Source organism: Lissotriton vulgaris, chromosome 1_1 (assembly GCF_964263255.1).
Source record: "Lissotriton vulgaris chromosome 1_1, aLisVul1.2, whole genome shotgun sequence".
Taxonomy (NCBI): Eukaryota; Metazoa; Chordata; class Amphibia; order Caudata; family Salamandridae; genus Lissotriton; species Lissotriton vulgaris.
In genome coordinates this window covers 329753855-329775731 of record NC_141685.1, presented here as the reverse complement: position 1 = coordinate 329775731, position 21877 = coordinate 329753855, and the positions used below count along the sequence as shown (strand labels likewise).

Here is a 21877-nt window from a genome sequence, read left to right as displayed (position 1 = left end):
ATTAGGTTAGGACGACAGGTTGCCATCCGTTGGGGCAGGAAACGGGTGCCAAAATTCAAAGACTGGTTATCTGATGTTACTTATGGTCACACCAACTTGGTTTATTTTGGGACCAGATGCCCTCGACTTCCAGACCAAAAGATATATGGGAACCTTTTCTGGAGTGGAGGTGTACACGTGTCGTCCCTTCTGTACAAGATGAAGTTGTTGGGGAATAGGGAAGTCGTGTTGGTTAACATGGAAAAATGATATATACAGCACTGCATAGCTGTTTACTAGGCGTGTTGCTATTTGTATAGACTCAGGCAGTTCCTCTATATGATGCTCACCCCATGCGTTTCAAATGACTGTATTTTTTTTCTTTTTGTTTAATTGTTTTCAATGCTGGAATGTCCAATACTATTTCTGTGCTATTTGTACACATTCTAAAGCCTGACCTCTGCAGGTTGTTCACCCGATGCATGATTATTTGCAAATACCAAGATGGACCTTATCAACTATTGTATATTCTATATATTGTGACTGCAATGCTCGCTGGCTTTTGGTTGGCACATTGTGCCTTTGTTATGATTTTTTTGGAAAACTAATAAATACAACTTAAAAATAATAATAATTGCAGGTCAGTCAGTAAGCATGAACTTGAAATCTGTGATTGTCTTACTGACAATCCACCTGATGCCATGTTTCTCACGGAAACACGGCTGAATGAGGACTCTGCCCCGAGATATTACAAGCCCTTCCCTCCGACTACGGTATCCTTAGACAGGATCGCCCCATTAAGCGCGGAGGGGGGATATTATTATTATTATTATTATTATTATTATTATTATTATTATTATTATTATTAGTGAGTTTTATATAGCGCCTGGTTACCCTTGGGCATCCCCGCGCTCATCCAGAGAGAAACGCCTCCACACTAGGCACAGGAATTAGGCAGGGAACAGATGAGTTTTTAAAAGTTTGCGGAACCATAGAAAACTCGTTTCCGAGCGCAAGTACAGAGGGAGAGAGTTCCACAGGGTGGCCACGTTTATGGAGAATCTTCTGCCACCGGTTCTTGCCTTCCTCACCCTCATAACCTGCAGCAGGTATTGATGGTCAGAACGGAGAGAGCGGGAGGCCTTGTAAGAATGAACCATATCCCCTAAGATAGATGGGCCATTCCCCTGCAGAATTTTGTGGGCCATACAGAGTGCCTTGAATTTCACCCTCTCTCTGACAGGGAGCCAGTGTAGCGCCTTCAGCGCAGGGCGAGCCGACTGACGCCTAGGAAGGTCCGTCAGGAGCCTGGCGGCCACTTTCTGCACCTGCTGCAGTTTGTTTAGGGTGGATTCTGGAGCACCCAGAAACAACGCGTTACTGAAGTCCAGCCGCGAGATGATAAGCCCCTGAATGAGTAACCTCCTAGAGGCCACTGGGAGGAGAGGTAAAATCTTCCGGGCTGATCGGAGCAGGCCGAAACACACGCCTGCGGTCTTTTTTGTGTGTGTTTTAAAGGAAAGGTCCTGCTCGAGCCACACCCCCAGGCTCTTGATCTCCTGCTTGGGGGTGGGTAAGGGTCCCAGGCAGCTGGGCCAACTGCTAGGTGGTAAAGAGGGAGGGGAATTCCCCAGCAGCATCAGTTCCGTTTTGGAGCCGTTAAGCTTGAGAGCTGAGCTACACATCCACGTGAAGATCTTATCCAAACACGTGTGCAGCCGGTCGGGTTGGTAAGCCGACTGGGAAAGGCCTACCACCAACTGAGTATCATCAGCATAGCTGATGATCTTGATACCCAGAGGCAGTACCACACTCTCCAGAGGGGTCATATAAATGTTGAATAAGGTAGGGCTCAGCGATGAGCCCTGTGGCACACCACACTGGAGAGGTACTGAGGATGATTTCTCGTGGCCTTCCCACACCTCAAATGTCCGGCCTTCCAAAAAGGAAGCGAACCACTTGAGGGCCATCCCGGAGACACCCACCCCCGACAGCCGTTGAAGAAGCACCTGATGGTCTACGGTGTCAAATGCAGCACTGAGGTCCAGGAGGATCACTGCCACCGATCCCCCTGAATCCAAAATGCTCCTAGCATTCTCCACGACTGCCAGCAGGGCAGTATCGGTCCCCTGACCGGGGCGGAAGCCCGTTTGGGAGTCGCCCAGAAGGGAATTGGACTCTAAGAAGCCCGATAGGCGACTATTCACCAGCTTCTCCGCCACCTTACTGAGGCCGGGGAGCAGGGAAATAGGCCTAAAGTTGGCAAGGTCGGCTGGGTCCAGGTTAGGCTTCTTCAAGAGAGCCTTAACAACCGCTCCTTTCCAACTAGGGGGTACCACTCCTTGGGTGAGGGACAGGTTTATGAGGTCCGTCACTGGACGCCGATGGTGGGGGCTACCTGCTTCAGATACTTCATGGGTGCAGGGTCTTTCGGAGAACCACTTTTCATGGTCGTCAGGACTGTGAGAACTTCTTCCACAGTGACAGGACCAAGAGAAACCAACTCTGCTGATCGCACCCTGGACTGAGGCCCTGGGCTACCACCCCAGGAGACATCCTCGGTTAGCCGGGGGAGAGATGCAAGGATGTTATCAATTTTAGTTTTAAAGAAGGAGGCCAGTTCTGAGCATTTCTCACGTGGGTCCTCGTGAATGACCTGAGGTTCGGGGGTTTTCAGGAGTTCTTTAATGACCCTAAATGATTCTTTCGAGGAGTTGGCCGCAGAGCCTATTCTCTCCTCAAAGAATCCAGATTTAGCTACCCGAATAGCAGATAGCCATTATCCATAAATTCTTCCCAAAAAAACTAAAAGCCTGTTTTTTCCAGTTGTGAAACCTGTATATTCTCTAGTCTGTTAAGCATTCCTGGCTTTTTACAGCCTCTCTGGAGAGTGTTTTTTCCAGCGCGGGGACACACCAGTTGGTGTAACCAGGCATCATTTATGTGGATTATTATTAATATTATTATTAAATGTTTGCTTAGTTTTCATCAGTTCCAATTGATGTACATTTGTTTGCAGATATTAATAAAAGGCCAATGAAGCATGCACCAATGATTTCCTTCTATGAAAAGGGTCTATACACAGGACCAGTGGAAGGAAAAGTGGATTAAAAAACTGCCATAAATAATTTACAAAAGGATTCCACTTGAAAATATAAATATTTCAATAATCATAATTGTGAATACAATAGCAATTAAACTAGTAAAAACAGTGTGAATTATTAAAGCATACCTTCTCTAAGGAATCAATATACAAGCAAGATTAGAAAGGCATAATTAAATACAAAAAATCGTTAGGTCAGGCACAGAAAGTTCTGCACTTAAATTTCAAAATATGCTCATAGTGCCAGTAAAAAAGGTGCACCTGTAAACATGTCTGGGAATAAGCTCAAATAAATAAAATGAACACGAAGCCAAGAATGTTGAAGTCTTGTCTGTAAATGTTTTTGTACAGCGCACAGCTACCCGCAGGCGCTTGTACGAATACCGCAAGGGAACCTTTCCTGGTTTTCTGTGTGAAGTGTCCACTCCTGGGCACCCCCATAGTGAAACCAGGCATCCCCGGCGCTGTGGGGCCGTTGTGGAGACTAAGCAAGCTATTGCCCAGAGTTGCAGCATGGAACCCATGATTTGAATAGGCACTGAGGCGAGAAAATCCAGTCGGAGGAATTTATGAGCCCAAGACCCGCCGAGGCAAGAATCGAACCCTGGTCCCTGGCCAGAGCTCTGCATCAAGGTCTGCCTGCTCTAACTAATGAGCCACACTTCTCCACACGAGTGAGCCTGGATGCAGAAAGACTCCAAATTCAATTGCAACAGCAAAAAGAGAGAAAAGTTAAATGATCTCAAGCTGTTCGACAATAACATTGAGCAAACACAAGAAGATGATAGACATAGCACTGAAACTTTTCAGACATTTACCCCCAGTTACAGTTCTTGGTTGAATCCATCATCGTTCTTTGGCTCACTTTGCCACCCCAGTTCAGACCCAGCCAGATGCAAATAAGTCTTGACCCTGTTCTTCATGGGAACAGACCAGCCGGAACTGTCAAGCCAGGTATTCCCTGGACCAGAAATAAGGATGTGTCCTTTGTGCATTTGTTGCCCTAAGTGCATTGGATATGCCCAGACGTGGTTCCTGTGCTCGCTATTCCACCAGATTCAAGCTATCCTGACTAATGATGAATGAAACCCTGAAACCGGTCCTAGGATGCTTGTTTCTGGTCCAGGGAGGATCTAGACTGCCAGTTTGGGCAGGACTGTTCCCATGGGGAACAGGCTCAAGACTGATTTGCATATGACTAGGTCTAAACTGGAATGGTGTGCAAAAAAACCCCAAAACAATGGATTTAACCAAGATATGTGACTGGGGGTGAATGTTCGATTAATTCACCATTCCGCCCATCATCTGTTCTTTTGACAATAAAATTGAGTCCTAGGGCTTCGAACACTTTAGGTATACCATTTGTGACATTTTAATGCACGACATTCTATCGGCAACAGAACAGGAAACCCAACCTATTTTTTTTGCTTTCGATTGCAGCAATAAGCAGATGATTAAAGTTAATTCACATTAATTTTTCTATTTTACGGGGGGGGGGGGGGGCTATGCACATTTATTTGCTGTGAACGTTTTAATGAGCTACAGTTCTAGGACACAGGAACATATATTGTCTAATATATTTTAATTGGTTAATTTAGCTTTCTCAAGTGAAGGCCGAGGACACTAACCTATCAATCTGACAGTTGCTCTCATAGCTGAATGCACATTTCATGATGCTATCGAGGGTCATCAGGCTGACGTATTTGAATAGTTCCAATGACTTTTCGTCGTCAATGTCTTTATCCCACTTATCCTAATGCAAAAGAAAAATAATATTAAAGGTATGAAACATGAAATGTTTCGACAATAAAAGAAACCAGTAAGAAACACACTCATCATATTTCTTGCAAAGCATTGCATGTAGCTTATTTTCAGCTTTTACACATGGCTACGTAGCAGTACTGAAACTAACGTCAGCAACCCCTTGATTGGCATGTGAAAATCCCTAACTGCCTTAGGTTCCCCAACCTTGTCTGGAACAAAATTGGTATAACTACAGATAACGTCACAGGAAGTGCCATCATAGGAAGTGATATCACACAAGCTCTAACAACAATGATGTTGTAAGAAGGATGGTTTTCACTGTGACAAGCAACACATATTCTGTGCAAAATAAAATACAGTCTTCACAGAAGGGCCAAAACACAGTCACCCAAAAACCAGTGAGTCTATTGTGTCAGTGTCTTACATTAGGAACTGTCTCACATGAGCCTCTTTAGAAAATGCTGTCAGCCACAGCAGTACTGCATATCAGTGGTAATAACATTACTGCAAGGCATCACCACTGTACCTGGAGCTCAGCTGGGAAAGATTGCAAATTACCTGTGGTGGCAAGGTTACTGCTGTTAAATTTTGCATATTTTAACCAGCCTTTACTGCCATTAATACATAATAATATCATCATAAAGTGTAGCAGTATTCACTATCACTACCTAAATACAGTGTAGCCGTAAAATACCTAGTCCCTCAATTTCTTTATGAGATTTCTCGTCCCTAGTGTCTGGGACCGACGGGGAACAGCCTTTACAACGCGGGTATTACCAAGCGCTACCATTACAACGCTGCTATTACAACGCAAGTCGTTACAACGACTTGCGCTGGAGGGCGCTGTTGGATAGGGAATAGTTTAATTTTCTATTCCAACACCTTCCCTACTGTAACGTGGGCTGGAGTTGGAATAGAAAATTAAACTATTCCACTATCCAGCGCTTACAGCGCAAGTCGTTGTAGCGACTTGCGTTGTAAAAACAGCGTTGTAATGGCACGCTTGGTAAAAGCGCGCATTGTAATGCCATACAACCGGAGCCGACCGACCTTTCTCCCTCTTAGATGCCCTACTGTCAATCAGTCCATGGAGGGAAGTACATTATAAACTATAGATGGTTTAGTGAATTAACTACGTATTGCTGATATCGGCAGGATAAGACAGAGAGAAAGAAAGTCAAACAGTGGAAGAGAGTGATGGGGAGAGCAGAGTGAGGGAGACATCTAGAGAGAGTGAGAGAGGGGTATACATTTTATCTGTGGCTACAGAATCACATAATTCCAGTGGCCCTGGCTACGTCCAGAAGACACATGGCAAATGGGCTAACCTTATTCTACCCTTGCACAAGGCAAATTAACACAAAGAATCCATTGGACAAGACCTTGTGCAAATCAAAGTATGCCTTGGGGCCGGCCTTGTGCTCTCCACCAGTTCCCTCACAACCCACAAGGCCATGGCTGGCTGCAGCTGATTTTGTAGCCCTGTGGTTGGCGCCCCTCTCGATTTCTTCTAAACCATGTCTGTTCACTGATCCACAAACGGTTACCATTTGCTGGATCAGTCATAATGTTGATTATGTTTGTGATGTCATCTACGACATCTTATTGGGGTCCTGATCAAAGCATTGGGAAATGTGAGAATCTATAGATAACATTTCGTCTATATTCACAGAGTTCCTGTAGCTTCATTTCTTAATGGAAATTGCTTAGTTTTTCCGCAGTCCTGAACATTTGTCTCGCGAGTAAAGAAAAAGTTTTTAAGTAAATATATTCTTACTATATACTTTGACGCCTAGATATTTTGACTGAGCCTGACCTCTTGCTATGTGGTCTGTAATCTTGTTCAGTGGTCTGATGCCCAGGCTGCGTCTTTTACCCCCACCCTGAGCTCTACCGTGCTCCAAAACGGCCTTGTGCATTACTTTTGACCATGTACAGTTGCCTATGTAAGAATGGCCTGGCTCCCTGGTCTCACTACATATGCCCATAAGTTATTTTAAGCTGCCAATGACTACAGACACATGGTGGCCTTTGGCTACATCTCCTTTGTCTCCCTGACATAAGGGCTCATTTAAGTACCGAAAATGGTTATATCCTAATTGTAACGACGTTTCAGCAGTCTGTCAACTGTTTGAGACACCGCAAAATGAGCAATCAGGCCCTTAATCGTCAAAAAGCAAGTAATATAAAACAATATCACTTAACATATTGCTACATTACCAATGCAGTGTATGGAAAAACAAACTAGCTAGTAAAAAACACTACAATCAATACAACTAGAGATACACAAATAACACTATAATTAATCTTTAGACCTCCCTCAACATTTCCCCTACATTCAAAACACTAAAATAAAACTTTGAAAAGGACTTATCTGTCCCGATAAACAGCAGCATCCTACCAAGACCTGGATCCTGGAAAATAGACTAACTATGACACAAATTGTCTACAAAATAGAAGGTAGCATTGAAAAAGCTATTAAATGAAATGAAAAAAATGCTATCTCTCCACAGAAATTAAATAAGTAAAAAATGTTCAATAAATGTATTGAAAAACATATACAAATATTTAAAAAAATTCAAAGATCTCAAAATATTGCTAATAAATGTAAAAAAGTGTAAATTAAACACTAGAATAAAAATATACAATCAGTTAATATATGCTGAAAAAAGTATGTTAAAATTATGTTAAGTGTATGCATATGAAACAATTTAATAAATGTTTACAAAAATGTTAAACACTAGAAAGAAAACCTGGAAAAAGTACAACAAACAATGGTATTTAAATATGACTTATATAGTTTATTTAAAAATCAAAATATATTAAAAATATTCTATATACATTTTTTTAGGTAGAAATGTATACATTTAGAAATGTGAAAATATACACTAAAGGTTGACAAAATATCAAAAAATTAAAAAATGTAATACATTTATTTAGACTATGAAAATAATAATGAATAATGTTATTTAATACAAATATGAACTATTAACTTTTCAAATTATCCTTTGAAACAACAACAATACTAATTAAATGACAATATAGGGGTAACATATACTATTCCTACTCCAATGTAAACCAATTTGGGAAAGGTGTTGGACACTAAAGGGTTGATATTACTATTTTGTTTTTAACACTTCATCTTTACTGAAAGAATGTGGTAAGGACCACAGCATAACCAAAGGTGGAAAAAGACTGGTGGTCATGACATAACTTCAAGGATGGCGGAATGGGGGAAGGAAGGGTGAAAGGAAATCCAGGGCGCTTTTGAAAGCCAATTGTAACCAATAGCCTTTTAGATCTGCCTGTGGGGAGTTCAATGAAGAGTCTAGAAATTGTTTTACCTTGTCTTTAACACCATCGATGCTAGTGCTATTTTCCTCCTGTGCTGATATTTCGTGATTACTATTGTTTCATGACGAGCTCAGCTCGTCATGAGTGTATGGAGGTGTACCTCATGACGAGCTGAGCTCGTCATGATCGTCGAAGGTGTTAAGCAACTAGGGTTGAAGGTGAGTTGGGGAGTTGCCCGGAAAGTAAACAGTCCTGCGGGCACATGACGGAGGGTGGAGGCAGGACAGAGGCACCAGGGAAGAACGTGTTACGGACCACCTTTAGGAGTCAAGATCAATATTGATGAGACTGGATTTCTCAGTAAAGAAGGCAGCCACATCATCGCATGAAGGTGGGTTGACTCCAGAGACTGAGCGGTTTGGTGTGTCCACCGATTGTTGTTTCACCAACTCAAAAAGTTTCTTGGGGCGATTAGGGGCTTGATTAAGTTGGGATCTGAAGTAGTCGGCCTTAGCAATCTTTTTTTTTTTTTTTTTTTTTTTTTTTTTTAAACCTTTATTTACAAATGCACAATACACAGCGTCTGCCTACAACCCCGCGGGGCCGGCCGCTATGACATAAGCAGTATGATTAAAAAATAGATTAGGAGACAATACAAATAGGATAAGAAAGGTTTAATTTTATGTTTTTGTCGAAAGGAACAACAACACACAAACACATGATATCATAGTGGCAAGGGTTGCTGGAGGTGGGGGGGGAAGGTGAACTAGTAAAGAAGGACGCATTACGAGGGGGGGGCGAGCACGAGAGGAGAACAAAGCGTGTGGTGGGAATTGGAGAAGGAACGTAAATCACGGAGAGGAGGGGAGAGGAACCTCATAGTCCAATGGAGGAGAGCAAATATCTCCACGATATGAATTCCACTGGGCCCAGACCCTGGACCATTTCTTTGGACGTCCCCGCGCCTCATACACAGTTTTTTCCCTGAACATGCACCAGTCCATGTTCTCTTTCCAGGCACTGAGCAATGGTAACCTAGGGGAGCCCCAGAGCTGCGCTATATCTCTCTTTGCGACCATGTTGCCCAGGGTAACCCAAAGTGTCTGGGCAGCATTACAATCAGACGGTTCCCACACATTTAACAGACAACGTCGTGCTTCAGGAAGGAGTGGGATCCCGATGACACGACCCATAACATCATGCACTCTAGACCAAAAGGCTGCGATCATTGGGCATTCCCACAGAACATGAAGGAAGGTACCATCCATCCCACATCCACGCCTACATCGTCCATCCGAAACCAAACCCATTCGCACCAGACGCATTCCAGCCAGATACACACGGTGGAGGATCTTCAACTGGACAAAGCGAAGCCGAGCCGGAATAGCCACCTCCTTAGGGGAGGATACCGCTGAATGCCAGTCCTCGTCGTCCAGTTCGAGTCCGTCAGCCGTCCAGGAAGCGCGAAGCTTCTCAAGTTGATCAGCCCTGATGTTGACAAGCTTTTTGTATATCAAGGAGATAGTGCTATCGGGGACGTGGCCGTCTAGAACCCGATCCTCCAAAGGGGAGGACTGCGGTATGTCGGTACCAGATGGAAAGACGGAGGACAGGGCATGCCTCACCTGCATGTACCGGAAGTGCTCTCTATCATCAAGCCGGTATTCCAGTTTCAATAACTCGAAGGATTTAACCGCGCCGCGTGCCCATAGATCCTCCACCGTACTGATCCCAATCATGTCCCACTTCTCAAATCCTTTCGTCTTCCATAGATTGCCCAACCGATCCGAATCATACAATGGCGTCATACGCGTTAGCCTACCACCCCAGCCCGTGGCCACAGTGGCATCTCTCCATGCCCGCACCGCACATTTCGTCGGGCCCGTGAGGAGTCGTAAGGGTGCCTTAGAGTACAGTGCCCTATTAAAGTTGCCTCTGGGTAACAATAGTTTATCCAAAGCAAAGGCAGGAGCAGGTTCCGGGGCGTATGTCGCATGGTTGATAGCGCTCAGGTGAGAGGCCCAGTAGTATCGTCTAATATCCGGCAACGCGATACCACCATCATACCATGAGAGGGTGAGCTTGGACAGGGCAATGCGGGCACGGCCATCCCAAATCAGTTGTCGCTGCAGACTCTCAACCTCACGGAAGTAGCGAGCAGGGACAGGGTCGAAAAAATTCTGCAGGGCGTAGAGAAATCGGGGGAGCGACATCATTTTGAAGAGTGCCGCTCGGCCCAATGGGGATAAGGGCAGTTCACGCCACCGCTGAACGTCTTGCTTGAGTCTACGGAGCGGAGCACACAAGTTCCGCTCATAGCGGACAGAAGAAGTCATGGAGACGTAAATCCCCAAATACTTAAAGCCGTCGGTCGCTACCAGTATGGGAAACCTGCGAGGCAGAGGCGGCAGAGTCCCGGCTATGACGTAGACACAGGACTTAGTCCAGTTAATGACTAGTCCCGAGTTCTTACCGAAAGACGTGAGAACGTCAAAGAGAACGTTGAGCGACTTTTGAGGGGATGTGAGATAAAGAAGGATATCATCCACGTATAAGGAGACACGATCCTCGAGGTCTGGAGACCACCTGATCCCCTTAATGGAAGGTTCCCACCGGAGCCACGCGGCAAGGGGCTCGAGCGCCAACGCGAATAGAAGTGGGGAGAGCGGACAGCCCTGGCGCGTACCCCGGCCTAAAGGGAAGGGATCGGAGCATCTACCATTTACCACGACCTGAGCCAATGGCCGTTCGTAAAGGAGCCTGACCCATGCGATGAAATTAGGGCCAAAGCCAAATTTAGCGAGAGTCGCCCAGAGATAGGGCCATTCGATAGTGTCGAAAGCCATTGTGGCGTCCAAGGAGGCAACCACAGCCGGCTCGGCAAGAATTGGAGCTCTTGCGAGAACACTGTGGAGCCTACGCAGATTAAGGGCAGTGTTCCTGTGTGGGATGAACCCGGATTGATCCGGATGGATCAGGTCGCAAATCACCTTAAGCAGCCGATTGGCCAGAACCTTGGCCAGGATTTTAGGTTCCGCGTTAAGGAGAGAGATGGGGCGGTATGAGGGGCAGCGGTCACGAGGCTTGCCGTCCTTATAAATGGCCACTATGGTGGCAAGGCGCTGCTCGAGGGGGAGGCTACCAGCCTCAACCGCCTCGAGAAACATGCGGCACAGGTGGGCGGCCATCTTGTCCGGACAAAGTTTATAGAGTTCAATGGGCAGTCCATTTGGGCCCATCGCCTTTCCCGAGCGCAAGGATCGGATAGCAAGGGCAATCTCATCAACGGTGAAAGGGGCCTCCAAGACAAGGCCATCCTCATCCGAAACAATAGGCAGGGCAATGTCTCGTAATAGTAGCCTGGAATCGGCCTCATCCCGATCGCTAACGGGTGTATATACCTTCCGGAAGTGGTCCACAAAGCAATCCACAATTTCACCAGGATCAGAAACACTCTCACCAGACTCGCAAACAATGACAGGCACAACACGTCTCGCTCGCTCAGCCTTATCCAGCCACGCCAGGAGCTTGCTAGCCTTGTTGCCCACATCATAAAGTCGGCCTAATTGATTCGATCGCATCAATTTAGCGGCATCTGTGACACAAGCTTTACAGTCAGCTTGTTTTAATTCCAGAGTGTGCAACAATGCAGGCGTGTCATTCCCGCCCAACTCACTTTCAAGCGCAGTAATCTCAGTTTCAAGAGCCAGAACAGCCTCCCTCTTTACCCTACGCTCTGCAGCAATGAGTGATAGGGCAGAACCCCTGATAACCGTCTTGAAGGCCTCCCAGAGAACAGTGGGGGAAGTGACCGAGCCCACATTCTCGTCGAAGTAGCAGTCAATTGCCTTAACCAAATCTGAACGGAGCCGGGGGCTTCGGAAATGCCAGGGAGGAATCGGGGGGACCCTGTTGCCAAGTAGACCACCCACAGTAATCCTAAGCAGCAAGGGGGAATGGTCCAAAATACCCCGGGGAAGATGTCGTACCTCCCGGACGGTGGACAGAGTGGAGGCTAGCATAAAGAAATAATCAATACGGGAGAGGCTGCCATGCGCACCAGAGTGAAAAGTGTAGTGCTGGAGTGTGGGGTGTAATGAGCGCCAAACATCCACTAAGCCAAAAGTGTTAGCCATCTCACTGAGCCACATCTGGGACGGAAGCAGGACTCTAGGGGGGAGTCGATCACATTCACCCGACATAACAGAATTGAAGTCCCCGCCCAGAATTAACAGTCCATCCGGAAGACCAAGGAGAGTCCTGCCAAGATCAGCATAGGTGGTAGCCTGCAGTCCTGGGGGAACATAGACAACAACCAGCACAATCTGTTTACCCTCCCACCTCCCAGAAACAGCAGCGTACTGCCCACGGTCGTCAAGAATAATCTCGTCAATAGCGAGAGCAAGGGAAGACTTCACCATGATACCCACGCCCCGGGACCCAGAAGTGAAACCAGCATGTGCAACCAGGCGATAGCCCCGGCGGTCGAGGGCTTTACAAGCATTTCCAATTAAATGGGTCTCCTGTAAGAACACAACATCAGGGGTATGGCGCCTCAAGAATTGTAGTACAATGCCCCGCTTGATCCTATCACCCAACCCGTTCACGTTCCAAGAAAGAACCCGCATTTCACCCCCCCCCATTACGACAACTACATTCCACCCCCCTCCCCCTCCACAACTCCAAGTTCGGAGTGATTGCAGACTGTGAAGTACCATGAAAACAAAGACACAACAAACTAAACAAAACACAACCAAGTCCCCAAGAACCAATCTCCCAACAGAAACCCGTTACAACACCCCCCTCCCTGCACCCCTGCTGACTAAAAAGCCACCCCCAACTGCAGTGTGCCTGTTGCCCCATCTTATCTACACAAAGAACCCCCCGAGGAGGAAGGGAGAAATCACCCGTTCCCGCACCGCCACGGGCAGAGCCACAAAGCACACAATTAGTTAACTCAGTACAATACGTAGTCTCAGTCCGGACCTCCGGGGCCCCATATTACTCCTGGGCCGTTGCACCACCTTCCGCACCACCAGGGCCTCCGCTCCCAGAGTCATCTGTCGGCAACGAGTCCAACCAGTCGGCAGCACGCTCCGGTTGATCAAAAAAGTAAGCACGGTCTCTAAATTCAATCCGTAGTCGGGCTGGAAACAACATGGCGTACTTCAGTCCCCGTTCTCTCAGGCGACACTTCACACCAAGGAACCCTGATCGTTGTCGCTGCACTTGGGGAGTGAAATCAGGATAGATGGAGATAGAATTGTTGTCATACTTCAGCGGGCCGTGTTTACGGGCGGCCTGGAGGATAGCGTCCCTGTCTCGATAATGAAATAGTCTTGCGATTATAGGCCTCGGCGGGCCTCCTGGTTTCACTTGTCCTCCTGGAAAACGATAGGCGCGCTCTACGGCAAAGAACTTACTGAGTCCAACCGGAGCAAGTTTGGCAACGATAAGTTCCTCGACCAATAAGTCGATCGAGGCAGCACCATCACATTCCGGCACTCCGACTAGGCGTATGTTGTTCCGCCTGGCCCTGTTGTCATAGTCCTCCATACGCTTGAGCAGCAGATCGTGCGAGGCACGTAGATTCCCGATCTCAGACTGTGCCTCCGCCATGTCCGTCACCAGACTCGATGCCTTAAGATCTAATGCCTTCACCCGCTCATTTGTTTTGGCTAAGTCGGCCCGAATAAGAGTAACATCCACAGCCACCGTGTCTATTTTGGACACGATGGCTTCGTATTGCTGACTCATATCGGCCTTAAGTCCAGAAATGGCAGCCAACAGATCTTGGAGCGATACTTCCGAAGAAGACGGCATATCCGTTTGAGGTCCTTCAGCGCCCACGTTTGTAACACCGGGGGAGCCTCTCGGCTGGGTGTAGCATTCGATCATGTTGGACTGGATCGACCCCCCCCGGGTTGCAGCCTTCCTGCGTTTTTCGGCCTCAGCTTTCGTTGCCATGTCACATTCGATGTCGGCCGAGTGGCCAGGAGAAGCTGTGAGACGGAGGAAAAATCCAGAAACTCCGATGTGCAATTCAAGAGGGAGTATCGCGGCCTCCTTGCCAGTCCAATGATGGAAAGTGTGGATCGTGAAGGCAGCAGGCGAGGGCAGAGTAGGAGGAGACAGAGACAATGAGGCAGGAAACCGAAAGCGAAAGCAGTACACCTCCGGTGGGCCAGATGCCAGGCAGCCGTTGTTGTTGAATTACGGGTCGGCCACAGTAGGCAGCCGAGTCCCCGGTCGCGCCCGTGGGCAGGCCAGAAAGTTGAAGACGACAGAAAAGTGGTCCCCAGAGTCCGATTTCGACCAAACAAGGATCGTCAGCATCAGTAAGGATAGTGCTTCAAAAGCCCGTCGAAGTGATCAGGATAAGTGTAGGATAGATAAAGAAGGGCAGCGCGGGTCTCGGGAGCTCTCTGCTCACGCGACCATCTTGGATGCCCGCGTAGCTCCTCCTCGGCCTTAGCAATCTTGATATGTTTGTTATAGTAGCTACTTACTGTCCTAAAGATTATTAGTTGGAAAGAGGATGGATTCGATTTCCGGGATTGTTCGATTGCCCTAAGGTTGTGGTGCACAGTGTTTAAGTTGTCGTTGAACCACGGTTTGGAAATTTTAGTAGAGTTGTAAAAGTTAGTGAGTGTATATACCTCAGTCATGTCAGCTTGTGGAGAAAGGGCAGTTATACAGTGGGTTGCTAGATCGGCTGCATTGATATTTCTGAAGTCCCTTTTCCAATTCTTTGATTTGGTTGCACCTTCCTCAGAGATACTTCCATGTTGATAAAAAAAGAAGATGCTGTGATGAACGGACCAATCGCACAGGGAAATGGTGTGACCTTTGGTGATGATGAGGTCCAGAATTTCTCCTTTATTATGGGTTGCCTGGTCACAGTATTCAATCAGTTTGTGATCATTTAAGAAGGATTTGAGGCATGTAACAGCTTGGTCATTGAGGTTGGACCAGTGAAGGTTGAAATCACCAGGGAAGGTTTGCGCCATAGCGGAATCAACATTGCCAGAGATGAATTCCATTAATTGCTCGATGAACGGGAGGTTGTCTCCAGGTGGGTGATAAAATGTGTGTAGTTTGCAAACTGGAAGGTTGTGAATAAAGATATTGAGATAAAGGTATTTGCATGAGGATAGCGTAGAGGACTCAGAGTGGAGGACCAATAGTGTGCTCCGATGTATTCAAGCTAGGCCACCACCCGTCTTCAAAACTCTGTCTAGATGGATTATGTCATGGGTAAAAGGCCCTAAGAGGTCTAGGAAGGGAGTGTAAGCGGGATTGAGCCAAGTTTCAGTGAGGATGATGATGTCTATCTCATTGTGTTGGATGAGGGTGAATATGTCAGAGGCGTGTTTGCTGGCTGACCTGCAGCTGAGAAGTACGCATTTAAGTTGGACCGGTGTATGAGGGGGAGGAGACGTTATGATGTTCACTCTCATAAGGTTGTCAATATTTAAGCCTCTAGGGTTGTGAGGGGGTTCTCTGTACGGGTTAGCGTGAATAGCTTGAATTTGTTCCTCTGTAATCTTGTTGGTGTCTAAGATAAGTGAGTAAGATATGAGTAAGTCATGATATCGTTAGACGGGAGATAGGCCTTCGCTCTTCTGGGGCAGGAGGGAGCATTAGGTAGGGGTATGATTTTAGAGCAGGAGAGTGGGGAGAGGCTGACCAAAGCGATTTCTGTCACTAGCAGGTGCTCTGGGCAACTTTGCACAATAGAGGAAGGAACTGTTCAGGGGAGGTGTTCAATCAAGTAGAGTATGTTGGAGTAGGTTTCATTCAACCTGGGTTCTGATTTATAGGTGTGATACTCCCTACCCACTCCTGGCAGAGCTTCTGGTTTTCTACATTAGAGAGGGATCTCCTGTAGCAGGGCAATGTCAGGTTTCAGGAATCTAGCATAAATATAAATCTTCTGTTGTCTGATGTAATGAGTGAGACTATATACATTCAGCAATATCACCATGAGGCGCTGTCATTGTGCTGCGTCCCCCATTTTGGTAGTATCCAATATGGTGTCCCGGAGAGACAATGGGGTCGTAACCCGTTGATAGACCTTTTTTTGGTGGGATTGGAGGGGACGCAGACAATAAGCAGGGTGCAGCGACCGAGGACCCTCAAAATGCAAGTTATTATAGGGTTAGGGCGATTGCTATGTAGCAGGACTCTGAGTGGGGGGGAGCAGGTATTAGAAAAGACAATGTGTATGTAATCCCCCTACACTGTAGATGAAGAGTGATGCATCATACAGATCTGCCTCAACTAGTGTTCAAGAGCAGGCCACATTGGCCACAGGGGTTGTAATCTTTAAGGGGGAGCAAGACTTGTCCCTCGTTTGAGGTTCTTTCTGGATATGACGAGGTTTAGGGTCTCTGGACCACTGACTGGTGATCTCCACCAGCAGTTGTCATTTGTCCAGTGGGGTTTCTGGCTGGCCTGATTGGTTTGTCGAGGGTGGGTCATCATTGGACCAGCAGCAGAACGCAAGGTTCATATCAGATGTTGAGATTGTGTCCGTCCAGGTAACCTCCCAGTTGGCCAGTGCTATGGAACTCTGTTGCCCTTTCTTTGTGAGTAATCAACATTATTGTCGGCTCCAGGAGGCAATAGCAAATGTCATGTTGGCGGAGACTGGGTGCAGTTGAAGAAATTTTCTACAAGTGTTCTGGGTGCCTTGAAAGAAGTCTTGTGATAAGAAGATCTTGTGCCTCTCGGCAGAAAAGGGTCATTTTTGCCACTTGAATCAACTGTCTGGCGTTCTGATTGAAAAGAAAGCATGCGATTTTATGCCCTCGGGTAAGAGGCAGCGCTTTCGTGTCCTGGGAACCCACAAATCTACCGTAGGGGGAATGGCAAGATTACCGAATGTTGGGAGGAGAATCCAGTATGTCATCGCCCTCCATCTTCTCCGGCACACCTGAAATCTGGAGGTTTTACCCAACAGTACCGACCTTCCAATTTCTTGATCTTCTTCTGTAGGAGCCAATGCTCCTGTTCCCAGTCAATGGAGAGGACTTATTTCTCCTACATCTGGTCCAGATGCGATTCAGCCACAGACATTCAGGCCCTGAAGTAGGAAATATCCTGGCGGATACCCTGAGTGTCTGAGGAGGTCATGCAGATAATCTCTGCCGCCTCTGAGAGGTAATTCTCTGGTGTTTCCAAGATAATCTCCAAGTCCAAATCAGATGCTGGGTCAGTCTCTTTTCTGAGCTTGGTCGGCTTTCCAGTCACTGTCTCTGTAAATAGAAGCTGTCTTGAGGGTTTCATCATGGTGAAATGAGAGCCAAATGGAGGAAGGAATAGTATTACCAAAGCTGATACAGCGTTGGGATCCCCAGCAAGTGGGGAGCCCGGTAGGTTCAGAGGCCCTCATGGTGACTTGTCGGAAACACAGAGAAACATGGGTTGGGCAGCAGGGAGGCAGAGGGAGGCTCATTGGTTCTGCCTGGATTAAGGCCTGCAACTGGGTCCGTGTAGAGCCATGAATGTGCAGGGAGGCATAGTTCATATAGAGAGTCCAATGCAAATGGTGGCTCAGGCACTAACTCTGTGGTGGGGGTCCAATACACACTCCATGCCATGTCTGGAGGTTGTTCCCATCCCCTGATGGCAGCCAGTGTGGAAGGGGTTCTCAAACCTGAAAGTTGGAAGACTGGTGTGTGCTAAGCTCCTCTGTGCATACGACGAGGGCTTGTCCCCCTCCGTCATCTAGGCTGCTTGCGGTGCTCGTATTTCAGTGCTCGCTCCGTAAATGTGTTGGTGCTGTCATAAGTATTGGTGATGCCGGGCGTCCCAGGCCCCCTGACGTGGATGCAAGTCTCACCTCTGTATCTCAGGGGAAAGGCAGGAGAGGTGCCGCCAGGGGCCAAGTATTATGGCACTAAATGCTGGGCCACCAGAAGTTGTCTTCCAGGCCTCAGATCCAGCACCAGGGGACTTGTGCTTGTGTTCGGGTGGTTCCGGGGAGCAAGTCACAGCTCCTTGTAATTCTGGGTAGCCTCGGAGAGTCACCCTCGTTAAGAAGGCAAGACGTAGCCGGTCGCTGCACTCTGGTGGGAGCTCTACAACGGCACCGCCATCTTGATCAAGTGCCAATCTCCACCCAACATTGCCTATTCCCACTCCAATCTAAACCAATTTGGGGAAAGTGTTGAACACTAAAGGGGTGCCATTTATTGTTCCCACTCCAATCTATACCAATTTGGGGAAGAGGTTGGGCACTAAATGGGTAACATTTACTATTTCCACTACAATCTAAAGCATGTTAGACACGTTCTTGGACACTAAACATTTTATATACACAAACAATACTACATACTCACACATAATTTTTAATCTATAAAATATATTAAACATATCTTATAAGACACAATAATCCAAGCTAAAAACCTATATATTAAAAAATAAACATTAACATATCGAATTATGTGTATAACTATTAATAATGAATACATTGTATTAATATTCCTAAACCTTAGGGGGAATAAAATAATAATAATCCTAAAATGAAAATCATAAAAGTTAAAAAATCATTTTCAAATTAAATATAAAAACATTGTTTATTATACTGAAATAATATATTTTAGAATATATATCCCCAAAATTAGAAAGCATTCCAATAATAAACATAATTACAATTTCATTAGTAAGGTATGTTTCATACATTTTAACAAATACAGGGGCATATTATGAAGAACTGCAATAAATTTATCGCCGCTTTAGCTGCAGTTTCCAGCCGCTAAAGCGGCGATGATTTTATTGCCGTTCTTGATAATATGACCCACAATTTTAACATATAAATATATAAAAAATAATAATTAGTACATTATAAATAACACATTTTATTTCTATTATTGAGCTTTTAATATTTTTCCAATATTTTATTCTCTGAACATTGTTATTTTTTTTATGTCAATAGCCACATAGTACGAAAAACCTGCATTTTGTACTTTCTGGTTATTATTATTATTATTATCATTATTTTTATTATTATGTAATTTTTGATAAAGTGCATGGCTACCCATAGGCATCCCAGCACTGCTGGTGAAACCTATATTATGCTAATTGATAATTGTGAAACACCAAAATATCCTACCTCTTTTTGGCCACTGAATAATGGCAAGTATGACTGCTACAGGTATTGTTGACGCTCTAACAATTTTAGGTGAAGGTAGTGCGTTCACCCTTTCATTTTGACTAGAGTTTCTTACTGACAGTGCAGTAGGTATGCTTTTCATCACACATCAATCAATTATAATGCTAGATGAACATTCGGATTTCACACATATTTAGAGACTGACTTGCATTTTTTCCCCATTTATCCTGGCTTTTACATGGAGGAAAACTACTTTTGTGGGTTCCCTCTAGGGCACCCACAAACCATGGGTACCTTTAGAATCCCCAGGGTGTTGGAAAAAAAGGGCACACATTTGAGGTTGATACCTTATGTGGACAATATGTTACAGGGGACTCAGCACGAACTACCCCCAAATAGCCAAAAAATAGGCTGAGCACGGGGGTAGGGCTAGCAGGGAAGGGGTTAATGTGTTGTATAAATGTCAAAGCTTCCACATATCAATACATGTTTTTAAATTTGGAATAGTTTATAATATTTTAAATGATATTTGTAGTATGATTACTATAACAAAGATTTTCATGGTCCAGTTCGTGCATGGGCTCTAACAGCTTAGTCAGACCCTTGCCTCGGCTCTCCCTGTTTATTTGTTGACTTGCCTACCGCTATTGGATTTTAAAGAATAGGGCATAACAGATGTTAGATGATTTGGGGCACCAAATAACCTTATGTTTTTCCTCATTCTGACCTTGTTCTCCAGTGCAAATTGCACTAGGATTTCCCTACTATGGAAAAGAAATCATATAATTTTATTCTAGTTCGGGTGCACACACTTGGTGGCACCCAAACAGTAGTTACCTTCACCTCACTCAGTTATAGTTTTGTGAATGATCTTTGGTTAACAACTTGATGCCTTGCAGTCAGGACCTTGTTAATCAGTGCTTGGAAACAGTATTCACTTCTGACACAACATTCAATTTTGACATAGAAAACTTCTCAAAACCGAGCTTTTGGACAAAACCTTTGTCAAAGCTGACACCCATCCCACCCTACTAGAATCTAACAATCTGGAAACTTCCCTGTTGAACTTTATATATGTAAATTGTTCTGCAATGTGAGTGCATTATAGTTATAGAAAGGTGAAAACGCGGACTTAAAAACCTCCAAATGGTTAAATAATTAAATGTTACATGTTTGAAATGAGTCACACTTTATACCTCAAGTTAGACTGACCTATTTCCTTCATTGTGAGCCTGCCCCACAAAGATTGTGTGTGCCACTGAGGTAATACATTTATGTTGCTGGATCCAGGTGCATTCTTCAATCAGCATCAGGTTATTCCATGTTGCTTGCTGTATTTGCAAGTGTGGGAGTTCTTCTATGTCACTGGTTCTCTATACATTTGTGGTCCTACTTCTATGTCACTATTTCTGTGTGCTATTTGGCTATTCTGCAATACTGCTGGTTGTTTGTGCCACTGCAGTCCTTCACCTATCTCATTGGCTGTGGTCCTTCTTTTAAAGAAACACTGAAAACAATATTGCTAATGTAGGTACTGCCTCATTTATTGACTGTTTTTGAAGTTATATCCCAGTTACCTTGCAGTGCCACTGTAATAAATTGCAACTGTTCTTTAACAAACCTGGGACACATAGTAACAGCCCGTGGGACTGAAGGCTTAAGCTTCTCATGTCGGGACATTCTAGGCCCAGCCTGTGACGCTGCAGTCTTTTGCCACTCACTCCTGGGTCGGCCAGCATTGACAAAGCCAATAGTTCTAGCGTTATTTGCTAATGCATCCAGATAGCATTTGTGCAGTCATATGATTGCATGTGCCAGAACATTAAATAACGACCTATTGGCTTTTGTCAATGCTTGTTTGCATTGTCAGTAAGGGCGAGAGCAGTCCAACAATAAGAAATTCCCTGTCAGTTTTCACCCTGTGATGGCTTCACTGCTTGAAAATGTCATGTACTGAACTAGAGTTTTGAGCAACCAGCAGCAGGGAAAGACTCTTCTAAACTGGGTGGTAACTCCCGGGCTGGTATTGCATTTCTATTTCTTTCTAAACCCCAAGGAAATCAGCTCTCCATCTTTACAAAAATGTCCAAAGCACATGAATTAGTAGGAAGATTGAAAGGACGTCATACCAGCATCACTGTGGTGCACTTTGAAATCAAGCCAACGTAAGGTTTCAGCACATCATAGTGAAATCCAGGAGTGAGCAGCCTGCGATGCTGGAACCACTTTGGTCCAGACTCGACCAATAGGCCTCTACCTGTGGGATACAAGAAAATAATGCCAGATGAGAGCAGAGTGCAGAAGAGCTTTCACTTCCATCCCCAGCTCCCCTTAACACATGGCTCACTTCTTGGTAACCCTGCTAAAACGAATTCTATTCCCAATGTTAGATTATTTACAATGTAAAGTGCCAGCGTTCTTACATATTGGTTTTCATCAATTAAAGACAACATACATCTTTGGAGTATCAGTTGCATTAGTTTTACCCAGTAGATGTTGATTGCATTAAGTCTACCCAGAAAGAGGGGCATGAAAAGATGCACACTATACATTCATCACATAAAGGCCGTCATCACTTTCGGTAATCAAGCACTGAAGTCGGGTATAACATCTTTGGT

General features: G+C 45.5%; 1 protein-coding gene across 1 annotated transcript in view; it reads right to left on the bottom strand.

The window, feature by feature from the left end:
* The window catches only part of LOC147747132 (cytochrome P450 4B1-like), a 415025-nt gene that overhangs the window by 222986 nt on the left and 170162 nt on the right, over nt 1-21877 (bottom strand). Inside the window, exons 4-5 of the mRNA XM_086952390.1 lie at nt 21389-21516; nt 4711-4835 (exon numbers count right to left, since the gene is read on the bottom strand). Coding sequence (XP_086808516.1) covers nt 4711-4835; nt 21389-21516 — 253 coding nt within the window. The remainder of the gene's footprint in view (nt 1-4710; nt 4836-21388; nt 21517-21877) is intronic.